General features: G+C 41.3%; 1 protein-coding gene across 1 annotated transcript; it reads left to right on the top strand.

Moving 5' to 3' along the window:
- The first annotated feature begins 8,889 nt into the window (after positions 1–8,889).
- Positions 8,890–18,826, top strand: LOC311503644 (NLR family CARD domain-containing protein 3-like). Its single transcript, XM_084566495.1, has 6 exons — positions 8,890–9,477; positions 14,108–14,301; positions 14,376–16,167; positions 16,311–16,481; positions 16,731–16,904; positions 17,160–18,826. The coding sequence occupies exons 1-6, from the start codon at positions 9,248–9,250 to the stop codon at positions 17,383–17,385; spliced, it is 2,787 nt and encodes a 928-aa protein (XP_084422621.1). The 5' UTR covers positions 8,890–9,247; the 3' UTR covers positions 17,386–18,826.
- Positions 18,827–20,619: the final 1,793 nt, after the last annotated feature.

Genomic DNA, 20,619 nt, shown 5'->3' with positions numbered 1-20,619 from the left:
TCCAAATATTGTATCTCTGATTTGTTATATTGCATTGATTCAGTCCTGCACTTTCCTACCGTTCCCTGTAACATGAATGCCACACATGCCACCTATTCCCAGTTCCAGTGTATGGAACAACTTTATTAGATGCATTTAGGCTTGTGGCCTAATAATAAAATAAAAGTAATTAGTAAACAGTGTTGGGAGTAACGCGTTACAAAAGTAATGTAATTACTGTAATGTATTGCTTTTTGCTGTAACGCGGTAATGTAAGGCATTCCAAAAAAAAATGGGTAATATTTTACTCGGTACAAAGGTCAGTAACGCGCGTTACAATGCGTTTTCACCCGAAATTATTTGGTGTATTCTTTTTACACTATCGCCAATAACACCGCGAGATCAGCAGAGGAGAAAAATTCAGCGTAAATTGTAAAACGTTTCTTCCTGTACGGCTGAAGCGGGCTCGACGTCGGACAGTAGCCCGTTTATAGGGGTGCTCAAGCTCCCCTAAACTTTGTCCCAGCACCCCTAAAAATAAGAGTTAAAAAAAATGGTTGTTTTATTTTAAAAGGGTTAGGGTTTGTCTATGATAAGATGACAAAAAAATAGCACAATCGAAGAAAGTAGGTGGCTTAAAAATAATATTTTAACGAGGAAATGCAGTAAGAAAGTTGCAACCCTCAACTAATGTTGACGTTGTCATGTTGTGTTTTGCTCTGCTCTAGTTACCACAGCTGCAGCTACGAATGTGTCGGATAAAACATGTATAACGTTACTAAACCTAAAAGACCTCGTTATGAATCCGAAATATGGTGACAAAGTCCGAAATAAAACAAGGATTTGTATAGGAGATGCCTTTGAAAGATGCAGACGGCTGAAAACGGAGAAGAATTTGAAGACAGACGCCAACGTTGCTAATATTCTCCTGGACAGGTAAGATTCATATGGCTAACTTACTTGTACATAATGTAAATGGACATTTCAAATATTCACGACAGTCGAACAAAGTTATGCATGGTCGTGCAAAGTAGCGTTACCTTACGCGATTTTCATCGAATTGAAAAGGTAAGGAATTGTTTGGGAAATAAAAACGTAACATTAGCAATGCATTATGAGCCCGTTTCTCTGTGCATATGTGTTGATGTTAAAGCCAAGGTTTAAGACTAATACTGCCTATCTACAGAGTACATTTACAGCTTTTGCAATGATATCAAATGTAAAGGGGTGGAGCTTTGGTACCTTTCTCTTTCTCATTAAGGACAATGTTGTCCATCAGTTATATGAAATCTTAAAAAACTTTTTTTAATTTTTTTTTTCCCAGCATTCTAATTACCTTGCAAAGATTGGGGAATTAAAAAAAATTGTGATTGGATAATATTTATTTTCCTGGTAGTCAGGAGGTTAGCTTGCTAGGTGTTGCTTTCAAAAATCATTCAATTTAAAAAAATCCTGAACATCCACTAACTCTATTTACTCGTATGAGCTCCAACTGAAGAAGTCAGCTGCAGTTCCTCGAATGGCCACCAGATGGTGGTGTTTCCTCATCTATTCTGCGAATCCCTTTCTCTCCTCTCTCCAAAAGTTTGAACACAAGATGATAAATTATACCCTCCTAATATCATCCTATCTGACATCTCCATGCCTTTAATAGGATATTAACATGTGAAGCTGCTGACTGTAACAATTTAAAGAATAATTTGGAAGAAAAATATAACATAACTTGATTACAGATTTTCTTCTTCAAGAAAACAAACTATCAAATCATTATTCTAAAAACTATTGAACTATGGATCCATGTATGGATGGCAGTTGAAGTGTTGGCTGGGATGTTGTGTCTAATGGCTCCAACTCAATTGTTTCATCTGGGGCTTATAAACACACCGTCAGATCCACACATCAATAAACTCACCAGATTTCTTGTAAAGAAAGAGGGGAGGAGCTCACCTGAGCAGGTGATCAAGTTTCATGAGGACAGGAAGGGAACACTGAAATCAACTCTGACTCTGTTGTGAATCGACAGAAGGTGGTTGAACGATGAGGCAGGGTGAGTGTTAACACAACATTATAGTCCTTTTTCATGATATTTTGACTTCACTGTAATTGTGAAAAGAAAACTGAGTATAGAAATACACTGATATATTTAGAATTTCAGACACAAAGTAAGAGGACTGCTATAAACCTGTGAACTTCCAAACGACTTGAACGGTACTTTTTATTTTTTTTTATTTATCAGTTAACCGTAACAGTAACATCTGGTCATCCAAACAGCTGGAACAGTGTGTTGTGTTGTGTTGAGGACATGCAGCTGATGTGAGTTCCTGACACAGCTAGTGTAATGTCACAAAATACTTTCTTCCTGTCTTTTCCAGCACATCATGATCACACTGTGACCTAAGATATCAGTGATCAAAGGGCACAAACCAGGAAGCAGAGTTATATTTATATAACGCAGCATTATATAAAGCAGAGTTATACAAATATAACTCTTTATATATATAAGCCCTTTAATCACTTTGTTTGCAGAATAGAGAGACAGAGTTTGGAGGTGATGAGAAATCAAAGAAAGAAACAGGGCTGCGTTCAAGTGCTCCATCATGGGACCATTCCTCGCTCACTTTTTAACACATGAAACAAGGTTAAACAAAAAGATCGAGAGTCATTATCTATTTCTGTTACTGTGCCATTGATTCAGACACAATACATCTGGATATGAAGTTTGATTGTTTCTACAAAACAAGTAAGGAGGGAGTGAGTTTGATGTTGTTTTCATTATAATGAAGAAAATTATTAGATTGAGAAAACAAATAGGCCTCTATTTCTTTCACTGTCTCTCCCTTTCACTCATTGAGCCAGCGAGCAGTTACTTATTTACTTTAAACGCTGCCAACTACACATTGGAATAAAATACATTAGTATATACTTAATAACATACAGACTTTATTACAAATAAAATCCATTACATTAAAATCATGCTTGATAGAAAAGTACAGAAATATTAGAAGTTATTTTCTTCATCTGCAACATAACTGTAGCTGTTAAATAAATCTAGACGAGTTAAAAATACATAAAATCATAAAATGTTTCTTCGCTGTGAACATAATACACTGAATTAGACAAGATGTGTGACATAGAACACAAACACTGGTCCAAAACCTTTATCTTTAACACGTTCCTGTGGTTCTCTGACCATATTCTAAGTTACACAAGTATTTATTGCTGCACTGCTCAGAAACTCGGAACATACTATTACATCCATCACTTAAGTAAGTGTATTGTGTCATTTCCTACTTCTGCACCGTGAGGTGTTGCTGTTTGAACACTGTTTTATCTTCTTTCAAATTACAAAAACATTCTGTGTATGGCGGGGAATTCTTACATATCTTCTACTCAACCACTTGTCCTCCATAGCTCTTTTTGAACCTCACATAATCTCTCACTTAATCAACTTTGATCTGTTAACTTTAGCAGTTAGCCATGGCTACTCTGTCTCCCTCTGCTTCTCCTTCTCTCTCCTGCAAAAACTATATCGGACTCCATAGTTTTCTCTGGACCCCTGCTAGTCTGACCAATGATGGCATGTTTAGTTGCAAGTCGTCATTCCATCGCTGGTTATCTAGGTGGTGTCCAGTAAATGACATGGCCTTCACTGATAACTGGAACACTTTCCCCCCAAAACCATGACAACTCAGAGTTCAAACCAGGAGGTGGAGTTGTAGTCTTACACACTTCTCTGCTGCTTCTCTAGGATTGTGTCACACCCAAAACTCTCTAAACTTCATAGATCTTCTGTCTGCTCCCAGATTCTTTAAATCAAAAAACAATAATATATGTGGTCTTTTAAATGTCAGATCTCTCTCTCCTCTAAATCTCTTTTAGTGAATGATCAGATTGATCTGTGGCGGCAGAATGATGAATATGTTAGTTTAAATGAGTCTACGCCACCCAGTCATAGCAGTTATCACATTCTTCGAAGAACAGGTAGAGGAGGAGGAGTGGCAGCAATCTTCCACTCTGATTTATTTATTAATCCTAGACCTAAGCAGAGCTTTAATTCATTTGAAACCCTTACTCTTAGTCTTCCTCATCCAGCCTGGAAAACACAAAAAAACAACTCTGCTTGTTGTGGTGTATCGCCACCTGCTCTTTATTCTCAGTTTTTATGTGATTTAGTGTTTAGAACAGATAAAGTTATTATGGTAGATGACTTTAACATCCATGCTGATGTTGTCAGTGACAGCTTTATCTGAATGAATTTTCATGACCTTTAAGTGTTTTTCATTCATTCATTCATTCATCTTCTGTAACCGCTTATTCCTGTGAAGGGTCGCGGGGTCTGCTGGAGCCTATCCCAGCTGTCATCGGGCTAGAGGTGGGGACCCTGGACAGGTCTCCAGTCTATCGCAGGGCTAACACAGAGAGACAGACAACCATTCACACTCACATGCACACACCTACGGCCAATTTAGAATCACCATTTAACCTAACCAGCATGGACATGGACACGGCAGGAGGCGAACCTGGGACCCCTCGGTCCCCAAGCTGCGCCTCTAACCACTACTCCATAGCTCCCCCAACATTGTATTTGGCCTTAAACATCTCAGATTCATTATCTAATCACCTGGTTACTTTGGATAATGTTACCTTGGCCTCCAGTACTATTGTGAAAAACCATGTGTTATATTTGACAAGGATATGTAATTTAATTCACACATGACGCAAGTAACCAAGACTGCCTTTTTTCACCTGCGTAATATTGTCAGAATTAGGAACATCCTGTCCCAGAGTGATGCTGAAAAACTATTTCATGCATTTGTGTCATCCAGGCTGGACTACTGGTATTCATTAATACACAGGGTTAGATGTTATAATCCCTAGGCCCTGTCCAACTGAGAAACCCTAACAAACCTGCGGTCATGAGATATGAGGATTAACCTACAATCTAAGTGAGCTAAGTAAATGCTGCTGGCTTGTATGGCCCACAGAGCAGCGGACAATTTAAACCTTGTGAAATATAAACTAACCAAAAGCTGCTGGCTTGTATGTCCCACTCAGCAGCTAATTAAACAAAGAAATATCACTACCAACCAACATGAAGACATCAGATACCTGGCCTAGTCAACAGCATTATGCAGCATGTCATTGGGGTTTTCAAGTGGGCACCTCCCTTCACTGATGTTTCATTAAGTTAGGCCGACGACACCTCGAGAAGGCTTAACAGTGAATTCCAGCGTCCTGGAGTCACCCCCCTCTTATGCCCAGCTCGCTCAGAAGAGCAATCGCAGATTTTGCCACAAATCCATGTCAGCCCACCTCTACAGGCCACACACGAGCCCATTCTGCTCTGCTGCTAACTCTACATGTTTGGCTCTCTTACGCTCGTTAGCCTCCTCAACTCTATTTTCAAACTTATAATCAAGCTTATAATTAGGGCTGGACTGAACCATCCCTTAGTTATGCTGCAATAGGCCTAGGCTGCTGGGGACGATGCACTGAGCATATGTCTTCTTCTCTCTTCTTCACCGAGCTCCTATCCTCCACTTTCTTTTCTCTGGCACTGAGCTCCTGTCCTTTAATTCCTTATCTAATTTCTTCTCTGTTACTAGTCATGCAATTCTGTGCTATTACTGTATAGCATGTTCAGTGCTGTGTGTCCCACGCCTCCCCTCCTCCTCCATTTTCTTGTGAGTGTCTCTGGCCTGGAGTTGTGCGTTTCCTGTTGTTACAATCGGCTCGTAGGCCACAACAAAAGCAGGAGATGTACACTCAAAACTCAAATTGAACGAACCAAAATTTATTAAAGCAACTACTCAATCAGGTGGGATGTGGAAATCAGTATCAGTGGTAGGTGAATGTATGGATGTGTTGGTCAAAGTGTGGTGCATGTTGTTAGTGCAAAATAAAACAAAGCAAACAAAAGACCAGCACGCTGGTTTGGTGCTGAGTAGAGAGAGCAAAGCAGAGTGATCTACTACACGGAACCCAGGCCCGGGGCCGTCACACCTGTTGAGCTCCATACTACATCTGTTGTTGTGGTCTCATCAACCTGCCCAGTCTTCATGGCCTCCTGCAGTTATCCACTCCTACCTGAATGAACAATTCTACAACCTGCCTATGATTCCTCTTATATTCTCAAACTGTCATGTAACATCATCAGCTATATGTTGAATTTGTATCATCAGCAGATTCTACATGTACGCTTTAGTCAAATATATGTATCCATGACAGATGTATGTTTATCTACAACCTGAATTCCAGAAAAGCTGGGACGTTCTTTAAATGTGAACAAAATGAAAACTAAAAGACTTTCAAATCACATGAGCCAATATAACTGAACATAAATAACATAACACATGTTTGAAGTGAGAAATATTACAACTTCATGCACAAAATGAGCCCAATTTCAAATTTGATGGTTGCTACAGGTCTCAAAATAGTTGAGACAGGGGCGTGTTTACCATGGTGAATCAAGTCCTCTTCTTTTCAAAACAGTTTGAAGACGTCTGGGCATCGAAGTTATGACTTTCTGGAGTTTTGGTGTTGGAATTCGGTCCTATTCTTGCCTGATATAGGATTCTAGCTGCTGAAGAGTTTGTGGTCGTCTTTGACATATTTTTCTTTTAATGAAGCGCCAAATGTTCTCTATAGGCGAAATATCTGGACTGCAGGCGGACCAATTCAGCACCCGGACTCTTCTCTGACAAAGCCATGCTGTTGTAATAGCTGCAGTATGTGGTTTTGCATTGTACTGCTGAAATACACAAGGCCTTTCCTGAAATAGACGTCGTCTGGAGGGAAGCATATGTTGCTCTAAAACTTTTATATACCTTTCAGCATTGATAGTTCCTTCCAAAACATGCAGTCTGCCCATACCGTATGCACTTATGCACCCCCATACCATCAGAGATGCTGGCTTTTGAACTGAACGCTGATAACAAGCTGGAAGGTCTCCCTCCTCTTTAGCCCGGAGGATGCAGCGAATGTGATTACCAACAAGAATGTAAAATTTGGACTTGTCTGACCATAGAACACTTTCACACGTTGAAACAGTCCATTTCAAATGAGTCTTGGCCCACAGGACACTGCATCGCTTCTGGACCATGTTCAAATACGGCTTCCTTTTTGCATGATAGAGCTTTAGTTGGCATCTGCAGATGGCACGGCGAAGTGTGTTAACGGACAGTGGTTTCTGGAAGTATTCCTGGGCCCATTTATTAATGTCAGTGACACAATCATGTCGATGATTGATGTAGTGTTGTCTGAGGGTCCGAAGACCACAGGCATCCAATAAATGTCTTCGGCCTTGTCCCTTACGCACAGAGACATCTGCAGTTTCTCTGAATCTTTTGATGATGTTATGCACTGTATGTGATGAGAGTTGCAAAGCCTTTGCTATTTGACGTTGTGGAACGCTGCTTTTGAAGTATTCCACAGTCTTTTTATGCACTCTTTCACAGATCGGAGAGCCCATCTTTACTTCTGAGACACTCTACCTCTGTAAGACATCCCTTTTTTAGCTAATCATATTACAGACCTGATATCAATTAACTTAATTACTTGCTAGATGGTCTCCTAGCTGAAACTTTTTGAACTTTCCTGCTTTTTCAGCCATTTGTTGCCCCCGTGCCAACTTTTTTGGGACCTGTAGTAGGCATCAAATATGAAATGAGCTTGTTTTGTGGATGAAGGTGTACAATTTCCCAGTTTGAACATTTGTTACATTATCTGTGTTCTGTTGTGAATAAAATATTGGCTCATGTGATTTGAAAGTCTTTTACTCTTCATTTTGTTTAAATTTAAAGAACGTCACAACTTTTCTGGAATTCGGGTTGTAGTTCCTCCTGCTGTTCTCTCTTTTCTGTCTATACCTGGCTGGCCTTAAGCAGATGGGTCCTCCCATATGAGCTGGGTTCTGCTCAAGGTTTCTTCCTGTTAAAAGGGATTTTTTTTCTTGCCACCGTTGCCATCAGGCTTGTTCTCAGGGTTTCAGGCCGGGTTTCAGACCAGGTGTTGTAAAGCGTCTTGAGGTGATTTGTATTGTTACTGACGCTATATAAATAAAATTGAACTGAAATGAATGCTATTAAAACAGTGAAATAAACAACATCACTTAACTGAGCAGAGCAATTTGGATCCATTTTGTTGCAGCACTGTAACAAGGTTCATTTCAGAGTGTGAGCAGCGTTACACACAAACAAAAGGTCAACATAACAATCACAGTCCAGTTGACATATTTTTAACCTTTGTTGGATATAACTAATCACACAATAAGTAATAATTCACAGAAAACTACATGTTCACAAACACACAGATCAGCCACAACATTAAAACCTTTGACAATAGAAGTAAATAACACTGATCGTCTTGTGACAATTCAATGTTCTGCTGGGAAACTTTTGGACCTGGCATTCATGTGGATGTTATTGAGACATGTACCACCCACCTAGACCAGGCCAGGCAGCCCCATCCCATAGCAATGACACTCCTTGATGGCAGCAGCCATCCCCAGCAGCTGAGGACTTCACTTTTACCAAATGTAGTTATGTCTCTGGAAAAGAACTACTACATAAATGCATCTATGAAAGTCTGTCTCTGTGTAAATTAAAAGTTGTGAAACGTAGATCCAGGGTGGAAGATGGAGTTCAGAGAGGTACAGATGAGGAGAGAGAAGAAAGGAGGGAAGAAGAGGAGAGTGATCAGGAGAGGACAAAGAAAAGTAAGATGGAGGAGACAAAAATAACTCTGAACCCAGGAAGTTTTGACCCAGATTGGACTAATATTACAAGATTCAAGCCTCAGTTGTTCCATACTTCAAATAACAAGTTTCAATGACATAATTACTGTAAAATGAAGAAAATAAAGTAAATCTTTCATCGTTTCATATAGGAATATTCTGAGCTTACTGTATGTAGGCAACACAGACATGCTCCCAAGAGGAGAGAGTCAAAGTGTCCATATATCAAAGACACTCACTGGTTTGTTTGCAGCCTGGACTCTTTAGACAGACACAATATGTATGGCAATGGTACAATGTTCAAATGATGGACAAGAAGCAGCCGCACACTGACTGCTGTCAAATGAAAACTGGAGAAACGCTTTGTCCTGTTGTGTTGTTCAGTTTAACTCTTTGTGGGAGAATGCAGCTCATTATAATGTTAGCTATTTAGTTCTGGTAGCTAACATTACAACAGATGTAGCAAGCTAATAAAAACAAACCGTTAAAAGGTCTTACAAGTCACCAGTTGAAATTAGATTTCACTTTTGTGTTATGGTAACCAGGTTTGTGGTTTACATGACAGTTAGGAAATCAGCTGACTGGAGAATACAGACTGTAAACTCACTTCCTGGTTTACTTCTCAGACTGATGGAAGTCCAGAAGATGAAGGAAGAAATGGACAGAGCAGAGTCTCCAGTATCCAGCTGTCTGTCAATGAAGAGTGATGGGTCCAGGTTTGAACCTCCAGTCTTCAGTGATGATCCTGGGCCCTCAGACACAAAGTAAGTGAACTGCTACTAACTCATCTATGTGGCTAATCTTGAATAATTTCAGCCCATTTTTCTGTTCCTGGTGGATGATTCATTTTACTACAGGACCTCCATCGTTATTACTGACACACCTCTCGATTAGTTTATCTAGTATCTCTCTGGCCGCACTCAGTTTATTCAGTTAAAAACATTTACACCCGGCCCACCCCCCCTTTTCTCTGGTGTTCCCCAAGGCTCTGTTCTTGGGCCTCTTTTATACATCATCTACCTCACTCCCCTTGGCCAGATATTTCATAAGTATAATATTAATTTCCACTGTTATGTGGATGACGCCCAGCTCTACTTGTCCACCAAAGCCAGCTCCACCTTTCCACCCACTTACCTCTTGGACTGTATTCAGGAAATCAGAACCTGGTTCTCACCAACTTCCTCAAACTCAACAGTAGTAAAACTGAAATTCTTCTCATTGGCACCAAAACCACTCTATCTAATATAAATAACTTCTCCATTTGACAATTCGCCAGTCTCCCCCTCCCCCCAGGTTAAGAGTCTGGGTGTCATCCTTGACACCACTCTTTTTTTCTGCTCTCACATTAACAATATCACCCGTTCAGCCTATTTTCACCTACGCAATATCTCCCGTCTCCGTCTATCCCTCTCAACTGACAATCCTGCCACTCTGGTCCATAGCCTGGTCACGTCCCGTCTGGACTACTGCAACTCCCTTTTATTTGGTTTACCTGACAAATCCATCCATAAACTACAACTGGTTCAAAACTACGCCGCACAAATCATCACTAGATCCATAAGTCACATAACGCCGGTCCTGCAGCAACTCCACTGGCTTCCTGTCAAATTCCGTATCAACTACAAAATCCTACTTCTCACCTTCAAAGCCTTAAACAACCTCGCCCCTCAGTACCTCACTAATCTGCTCCACATAAACATTTCTGCCTGCACTCTTAGGTCATCCTCATCAAAACAACACCCTCCCACCTGCTCGCTTGGCCACCATGGGGTCCAGAGCCTTCTCCTATTCAGCCCCCTGTCTCTGGAACACCCTCCTGGAACACAACAAAATTCAGAATCGGTCACCACCTTCAAATCTCAGCTCAAAACTTATTTATTCAGACAGGCCTACTCCATTCCATAGTCTCACTTCTATCTCCCATTCTATCTGTCATTTGTATGTAACTATATGTTTTATATGTATGCTTGTGTGTACTTTAATTGTGTTTTATTTTGTCTATTTCATGTATTTAAATTGTGTTTTATTTTAAACAATTGTGTACAGTGACCTTGAGTGTCGTGAAAGGCGCCTACAAATAAAATGTATTATTATTATTATTATTGTTATTATTCTTATTACTATTACAAACCATAAATTAAATGAACTCAGTTAGTTACATGAGTCATGTGTTTTAAATGTAACCTTTTTGCTTTTATTTGTCTTTTGTGTTTCAGCTGTGTTCTTTTGTAACTGTGTTTTGTGTGTTTACAGCTAATTAAATTACTTTTATTACAGAAAAAATCTGACTGATGTGAATAAAAACTAAACTTTTTTACAGAGGTCAGTACCACAGACCTCAGAGAGCGGAATCTCCAGTATCCACCTGTCTGTCTATGAAGAGTGACGGGTCCAGGATGGAACCTCCAGTCTTCAGTGATGACCCTGGGTTCCCAGACACAAAGTAAGTGAACTGCTACTAATTCTGATTCACTTTAGTCAGTTCCAGTACAGTTTCTGTTCCCTGGCTGATTCTTTTTACTCAAAGGTAATTTCAAAACTAAATCAATATTCTTTTTCTTTTTTTGTTTTTACACATATAAATATAATAAGAGCTGCTTCCTCTTAGAATCTATGACAGCTGTCAGTCACCTAGAGAAGCTGTAATCTTATCTCAGAGGACTGTTACAAACATCTTATTATCGAGCTGTATTATTAACAGCTACTTAAATTACTTTTATTACAGGAGTTATCAGTGATAGATGAGAATAAAAATACATTTGTTTTTACAGAGGTCAGTACCACAAACCTCAGAGAGCAGTGTCTCCAGTATCCAGCTGTCTGTCCATGAAGAGTGACAGGTCCAGGTTTGAACCTCCAGTCTTCAGTGATGAACCTGGACCTTCAGACACAAAGTAAGTGATCTTCTATTGTTATGCCCAACTCATTAGAGAGCACAACCAAACAGAGAGAACACACAGGGACCAGTTTAATTAACCATAAATTTATTTAACAAAAGAGCCAACAGAACATAACCAAACCAAACAAACAAAACTATGCTGGGGTGCCTGGAGGCACCAGCCATCCAGGAAGGAGAGGACACCATCTTAGAAGGTCCATGCCTTTATAGATGGTCACAGGTGGGGTGGATCTCCCTAACAAGGTGGGAGGAAGCAGGCAGAGAAAACTTGGGAAGGGAGGAGCACAGAGAAGCCAGTGAAACACAAAATGGCCAAGGGCCATCACTCTATGAACTCATTAATATGACTCTTTTTAAATCAGAATTTCAGTTTTATTGAAGGACTTATGGGCGGCACAGTGGCGAGGTGGTTAACACTGATGCCTCACAGCAAGAAGGTCACCGGTTCGAATCCATGGGCCGGCTGGCCTTTCTGTGTGGAGTTTGCATGTTCTCCCTGTGTCTGCGTGGGTTCTCTCCAGGTACTCCGGCTTCCTCCCACCATCCAAAGACATGCTCATTAGGTTAATTGGTGATTCTAAATTGGCCGTAGGTGTGCATGTGAGTGTGAATGGTTGTCTGTCTCTGTGTGTGGCCCTGCGATGGACTGGCGACCTGTCCAGGGTGTACCCCTGCCTCTCGCCCGATGACAGCTGGGATAGGCTCCAGCAGACCCCCGTGACCCTTAACAGGACTAAACGGGTATAGAAGATGAATGAATGAATGAAAGACTTACACTCACCAGCCACTTTATTAGGTACACCTTGCTAGTACCGGGTTGGACCCCCTTTTGCCTTCAGAACTGCTTTAATCCTTCGTGGCATAGATTCAACAAGGTACTGGAAACATTCCTCAGAGAGTTTGGTCCATATTGACATGATAGCATCACGCAGTTGCTGCAGATTTGTCGGCTGCACATCCATGATGCGAACCTCCCGTTCCACCACATCCCAAAGGTGCTCTATTGGATTGAGATCTGGTGACTGTGGAGGCCATTTGAGTACAGTGAACTCATTGTCATGTTCAAGAAACCAGTCTGAGATGATTCGCGCTTTATGACATGGCGCGTTATCCTGCTGGAAGTAGCCATCAGAAGATGGGTACACTGTGGTTATAAAGGGATGGACATGGTCAGCAACAATACGCAGGTAGGCTGTGGCGTTGACACGATGCTCAATTGGTACTAATGGGCCCAAAGTGTGCCAAGAAAATATCCCTCACACCATTACACCACCACCACCAGCCTGAACCGTTGATACAAGGCAGGATGGATCCATGCTTTCATGTTGTTGACACCAAATTCTGACCCTACCATCCGAATGTCGCAGCAGAAATCGAGACTCATCAGACCAGGCAACGTTTTTCCAATCTTCTATTGTCCAATTTTGGTGAGCCTGTGCGAATTGTAGCCTCAGTTTCCTGTTCTTAGCTGATAGGAGTGGCACCCGGTGTGGTCTTCTGCTGCTGTAGCCCATCCGCCTCAAGGTTCGACGTGTTGTGCGTTCAGAGATGCTCTTCTGCATACCTCGGTTGTAACGAGTGGTTATTTGAGTTACTGTTGCCTTTCTATCAGCTCGAACCAGTCTGGCCATTCTCCTCTGACCTCTGGCATCAACAAGGAATTTGCGCCCACAGAACTGCCGCTCACTGGATATTTTCTCTTTTTCGGACCATTCTCTGTAAACCCTAGAGATGGTTGTGCGTGAAAATCCCAGTAGATCAGCAGTTTCTGAAATACTCAGACCAGCCCGTCTGGCACCAACAACCATGCCACGTTCAAAGTCACTTAAATCACCTTTCTTCCCCATTCTGATGCTCGGTTTGAACTGCAGCAGATCGTCTTGACCATGTCTACATGCCTAAATGCATTGAGTTGCTGCCATGTGATTGGCTGATTAGAAATTTAAGTTAACGAGTAGTTGGACAGGTGTACCTAATAAAGTGGCCGGTGAGTGTATAAACCAGCCTGGTTCTTTTCTGAGCAGAGTTTGCCTGTTCTCCCTGTGCATGTGTGGGGTTTCTGTGGGTTCTCTGGTTTCCTCCCACATTCCAAAGACATGCATGTTATGTTAATTGGTGATTCTAAATTTGCCATTGGTATGCATGTGAGTTTGAATTGTTGTGTCTCTCTGTGTTTGCCCTGTGATAGATTGGTGACCTGTAACCATGTACCCCACCTCTTGCACAAGCTGTAGTATATGTATTTAGAACTACTTAAAACTTGAAGTGGCTGTGGTTTAGTATCTTATCTTAGAGATCACATGTCAAAGTGTCCTTGAGCAAGACACTGCACCCCGTGGTTGGCACTGGTCTGTGAATGTGTGTGTGCTTGAGAGAACGAGTGGGTGACATTGTGAATGTAAAGCGCTTTGAGTACCAATAGGTAGAAAATTTACCATTTTTACTTTTATTACAGAATTTGTCGTGCTTTTAGTGATAAATAAATGTGTTGACAGAGAGAGGAAGAGGAGCCATGTTTCTGTGGAGGAGCAGCTGTCCTGCTGTGCTTTGTGTCAGGATGTCCTGAAGGATCCAGTATCTACCAGCTGTGGACACTGGTTCTGCAGACACTGCATCACCTCATACTGGGACCAGTCTGCTTCATCAGGAGTCTCCTCCTGTCCCCAATGTCTAGAAAGATCCAGAACAAGTAAGACTGTACATTGGCAATGTCATTGCCAAGATTATTGTACAAATTTTACATTTTTCTTTTTTTCCCAACAGATGTTGGTCTGCAGGAGGTTTTAGATGAACATAAGATCAGTCTTAGGAGGAGCTGTGAACATGTGACTGAAGGAACTGATGTCACAGGAAGTGGAACTCTCCTCAACATGATCTACACTGAGCTCTACATCACAGAGGGACAGAGTGAAGAGGTTAATATTCAACATGAAGTGAGGCAGCTTCAGACAGCTTCTAAGAAGTCCCTCCATGACACTCCAATCAAGTGCCATGACATCTTTAAAGCCTTACCTGACCAACAGAGGCACATCAGAGTGGTTCTGACCAATGGCGTTGCTGGTGTTGGAAAAACCGTCTCAGTGCAGAAGTTCACTCTGGACTGGGCAGAGGGTTTGGAAAACCAAGATATCAGTGTGGTAATTGTGCTTTCATTCAGGGAGCTGAACTTGATCAAAGACGAGCAGTACAGTCTTCTCAGGCTGCTCCATGTTTTCCATCCAACATTACAGAAGGTCACAGCAAAGAAGCTGGCTGTCTGTAAACTTCTGTTCATCTTTGACGGCTTGGATGAAAGCAGACTTTCATTGGACTTCAACAACAGTGAGGTTGTGTCTGATGTCACACAGAAGGCATCAGTCAATGTTCTGCTGACAAACCTCATCAAGGGGAAACTGCTTCCCTCAGCTCTGGTCTGGATAACTTCCAGACCTGCAGCAGCCAATCAGATTCCTCCTACATATGTTGACAGGGTAACAGAAGTACGAGGCTTCACTGATGTCCAGAAGGAGGAGTGCTTCAGGAGGAGGTTCAGTGATGAAGAACTGTTCATCAGAATCATCTCCCACATCAAGACCTCCAGGAGCCTCCACATCCTGTGTAGAATCCCAGTCTTCTGTTGGATCACTGCTACAATTCTGGAGCACATGTTGACTACAGAGCAAAGAGGAGAGTTGCCCAAGACCCTGACTGACATGTATTCACACTTCCTGATGGTTCAGACAAAGAGGAAGAAGAACAAGTACAAAGAAGGACATGAGACGAGTCCACAGGAGCTGATGGAGGCTGATAGGGAAGTTCTTCTGAAACTGGGGAGGCTGGCGTTTGAACATCTGGAGAAAGGAAACATCATGTTCTACCAAGAAGACCTGGAGCGCTGTGGTCTTGATGTGACAGAGGCCTCAGTATACTCAGGAGTTTGTACAGAGATCTTCAAAAGAGAGAGTGTGATCTTCCAGAAAACAGTCTACTGCTTTGTTCATATGAGTGTTCAGGAGTTTCTGGCTGCAGTCTACATGTTCCACTGTTACACCAACAGGAACATGGAGGAGCTGGAGGACTTCCTGGGGAAAGACTTGCAGCATCCCACTAAATCTCTGGATGACTTCCTGTTTAGAATCATGGAGAAATCCCTGCAGAGGGAAAATGGTCACCTGGACCTGTTTGTTCGTTTCCTTCATGGCCTCTCTCTGGAGTCCAACCAGAGACTCTTAGGAGGCCTTCTGGGTCAGACAGAGGACAGTCCAGAAACTATCCAGAGAGCCATCAACAACCTGAAGAATATGGACACATCTAAGTTCTGTCCTGACAGAATCATCAACACCTTTCACTGTCTGATGGAGATGAATGACCTCTCAGCACATCACGAGATCCAAGAGTTTCTGAAGTCAGAGAACAGATCAGAGAAGAAACTCTCTGAGATCCACTGCTCAGCTCTGGCCTACATGCTGCAGATATCAGAGGAGGTTCTGGAAGAGTTGAACCTGGAAGAGTACAACACATCATGGGAGGGCCGACGGAGGCTGTGCCCAGCTGTGACCAACTGTAGAAAGGCTCGGTGAGTCCTGATGTGATCATTAATATAAACTTAAAATATACACAGTATTAAATAATCTAGAATAGTCCAGGTTCAGTGATGAAGGGCCGTCCAGCTCTTTCCATTCTAGATACAAACAGATTTTATGTGTTTTGTAATCACAGACTTTCTAGATGTGGACTCTCAGAGACTCACTGTGAAGTTGTGGCCTTTGCTCTGAAGTCCAACCCCTCCCATCTGAGAGAGTTGGACCTGAGTAAAAACAACCTGCAGGATTCAGAAGTGAAGATCTTTGCTGGACTGGGGAGCCCAAACTGTAGACTGGAGACTCTGAGGTCAGTTCGCTGACTGGAGCTGTTGTAGGTTTTCTTTATTTCTGTACTAAAGTAAGAGAGACTTAATGATTGTAGAAGGCTAACATGATGATGATCATCAGTAGCAGAAGGACAAAGTCCGCTCCTCATTTTAACAGACATGTTATTGATTAGATTTTTATTTATATCTTTTGTTATTTATTCAGACTGTGGAGCTGCAGTTTTTCGGAGATCAGCTGTAATTGTCACATCTTTTATTTGTCATTTCAGATTGAGTGAATGCAGGTTGTCTGGGATCAGCTGTGATTCTCTGGTCTCAGCGTTGAAGTCCAACCCCTCCCATCTGAGAGAGCTGGACTTGAGTCTGAACAACCTGCAGGATCCATCAGTGAAGCAGCTGTGTGGTTTTCTGGAGAGTCCACTCTGTAGACTGGAGACCCTGAGGTCAGTTCACTGTCTGTTACTACTGTAGATCTGATATGTTTAATTACCAACTCAACCCAAATCATGTGCAAACTGAACTTTTATACAAGTGTTAAATTTCCTTTTGTTCAAGATGAGTGTTTCAAGCAGAAACTGTATAAAATATCCACTGTTAGTTCTTAAAGTCATTAACACTTAAATTCAGTTTCATCTAAGCCTGAACATATCTAATTAAATTATTAACGATTTTATTCACATCTTTTATTCTTATTTCAGACTGAGTCAATGCAGGTTGTCAGGGATCAGCTGTGATTATCTGGTCTCAGCTTTGAAGTTCAACCCTTCCCATCTGAGAGAGCTGGACCTGAGTTACAACAATCTGCAGGATTCAGATGTGAAGCAGCTGTTTGATCTCGTGGAGAGTCCACTCTGTAGACTGGAGACTCTGAGGTCAGTAGAGGGTTGCTGTCAGTCCATGTTGCTTTCAGCAGTATTGTACTAAACACAGTTAGTATCAAATCAAAGATCCAGTGTACCTCCTCTGTGTCTTTCTATAAACTTGCTTTCATCAGTGAAGCTGTGAGAACTAAATGGAGACAGGCTTCAGGATTGGACAGAGCCACACAGAGAGACAAGAGTCAGCCAGTCAGATCAGCCAGAAGCTTGTTGTGATCACGTATTCAGGAAACAAAACAGCCTTACAAGATGTATAGAGACAGTGGTGGTCATTCATCAAACTGGCCTCCATCAAATCTGATCTCAGACTGTTTGTTCTTTCATTTCAACACTGAACAACTGATCACAGCTCTGAGATCAGTCTGACAGAAGCCTGCACATCACAGAACCACCATTACATTTAGTAACCATGAGCAGAGTCATCACATTTATATCTCTGTCCTTGTGATATCTTCAGTGACAACCTCAATGTTTACTAGTCAGCTGATATTTCGGAACAGAAATGTTCATCAACAAACACAGACTTTTTCTTTGAAAGGAGTTTATTTCCACTCTGAACTTAAGTGAAATCTGCAGAGGAAACAGACTTGATGCTAAAAGTCTCTGCAGGTCTGTGTGTGTTCACTCCAACTGCTCCACTGCTGCTCTGAACAGGACGGAAGTCCCTGCTGCTCTTTATACTGGATGTGCTGCATCACTGACTGACAGCTGATGAAGGGAGTCTCTGGAAACACTCCTCTATCTCCTCTCTTCTTTGTTCTTCTCTCTCCAGATGGGAGCCAGCTGACAGGGAACAAGACGATGTTTTGCTGAGAAAAGATGAGCTGTGTCCTGATGATACAGAGAGGCTGAAGCAGGAGACTGTTACTGCAGATAAATGCTGCAAGATATACTAAGTGGGCACGTCAATCCAAAACATGAGCTGAAACACAAAGTTTTCCGTGATGCAGCCAGTGTTCAGTTTCACATCAGTTTCACATCCATTTTGTAGTCGAGTGCTTTTTGGATTTATTTTTTTTATAGTTTTATAAAAAAATTTTACTGACACTATGGGAGCGTCTGTTCAGTTCAGTTGCAGAGAACATGTGTATATGCTGGATGCTTGAATAGATGCATTTGAACATGTGATCCAGCTGTGGATTACTGTGGTGAAAAGGTGAAGGCTGATAGTTTTGTGTGTGTGTCTTGTGGTCTTCCAGGTGAGTCTTTGAAGTTATGGTTATACGACACCTTGAAAACTCAGTGTTCAGGTAGACTGCTGGTCGGTCCAACAAAAGGACCTGTTTTCATTCAATGCTGTCACACACATTTTTTATTTAAACTAAACTGAGAACACAAGTAATGTCAGTAACCAAGATAAATATTACTTTCAAGCCTTTTCAACAAGTCTAGTCAAGAAAAATTAATTCAGTTTCATTCATAAAGTTTTTAGATTTCAAACACAACACAACCAGAGCTGGCCCAAAGAACCCCTTCACTGCAGTGCCTACATCACTACTCTGTCCTATGGTGATGGAGCCAATAAGCTGATCTAGCTGCTGTAGGACCCACATCTGGCCCCCGCAATGTCCCTGGAAGTGTCACTTGGTTGGAAAGTTGCGCAATGACCAGAACCAAAACCTCAACTTTGGGTTCAACTGTAAAGAAGCAAGCTTTGACAGTGATCTGTAGACTTAACTTTACCTACCTTTATGTTGGGCTGAGCCAGACGTCACATTCTCAACTACAGCTGGTTCAAAATGCTGCTGCTTGGCTATTAACACGTTACCCCAACTTTGGCGGCAATTCATTGGCTCCCGATTCGTTTTCTTCAATGAAGCAGAATGGAGTCAGTGTGTTGAGAACTGAGTCCACCTTATGAGACTGATTCATGTGATCAATTTTATAACGAGTGCAAATCTGAATAATCAAGCCAGTAGTAGTTCACACTAAGATAAAAGTGAGATGCAATCAGCTTCAAATCATTAGTATGTTTGATGAATGTCTTGAAAGGAAGTTCATATTTCCTGCTTATGTTGTTTCCATGTACATTATATTCATGTTGAGTGTTTGTCTAGGTCTGGTCCACAGATGGAGACTTCACTGTCCTTTTGCTATCACAGACCTTGAACTAACCATGGACGCAGTTGGTGTCGTTTTTACGGACATGAACTGACCACAGATACTCGACTGTAATGTTGTTCTTACAGCCTAGAAGACTTGGAAGACTCTAAAATCATGAACAGTATAATCAGTCTTTAAAGACTTTCAACAATTTAAAGGAACCACATTTTATTTGCATAGGACATTATTACAGTTTCTTATCAATATTTTGGCAAATCATTTTTATAACTGTGAGAAAGAAGATTTTAACATGTGGTGAAATATATGGTCATTAAATCAGTTTGTTCAACTTATTCTGATAAAATAACTAAAGTGTGTTTTAAAGGGATGTGCTGTTTTTCTGTGAAATAATGACATAATAATCCTCATTAAAAATCATCCTCAGGTCATTCAGGACATTCCCCTGTTTTATTTTAGTGTTTTTAGGTGTTGTGGGTCTAACTTAACGAAAGCTGTCAGCTGAAACCAGTGGATGACTACTTCAGGGCCCAATGTTAAGCTGCACGGTAAGATGCATCTTTCCATGAAAACACAGGACACCTCAGTATCTGAAATCTCACATAAAGTCTGTTATTGAGAATAATAAACCTTCCTAGCCTCTTTTATAATAAAGCAGTTTCTGTTCCTGTCCAGGTGTACTCTGTTCCCCTTCATTGCACAAACTGACACAGAAACTGATAAGAGTTAATAAGACCAGAGTCCAGACTTAAATCCTAAAGAGGACTTTCCACAGGACACGCCCTGTGGAAAGTCCCTGGTAGATCTGGAATGTTTTTTAAAGAGGGGGTAAATATTTACTCATCTAAACAGACTGAAGCAGAGAGCTGTGATAAAACCAACATTAATCTGACTCAGTTAACAGTTCTCAGTCAAACCTGAAGCTGGCCAGTTTGGACATAATCAAAACATTTAAAGTTACATTTTCAGTCTGTGCTCTGAAACAACCCTAAAACAAGAACAAGCTTTAACACACTGGAAACATCCTGACAGCAAATAAATCACATGAACTAATTCTTAGACGTCTCCCCACATATGCTGCCTCTGCAGATACAGAATATTTTCATGACTGACAACAAATAGATGTAACTTATCAATCCAATCAAATTCATTGTTATGTCTTGTTACAAAACTGTGATATGTTTAAAATCCTAGACTAGAACATTACCTTCCACTAGAC

Source organism: Chelon labrosus, assembly GCF_963514085.1.
Source record: "Chelon labrosus genome assembly, chromosome: 18".
In the NCBI taxonomy this organism is placed as follows: Eukaryota; Metazoa; Chordata; class Actinopteri; order Mugiliformes; family Mugilidae; genus Chelon; species Chelon labrosus.
Note: the sequence above shows the minus strand (reverse complement) of the source record. Positions and strands in the feature narration are given on the sequence as shown.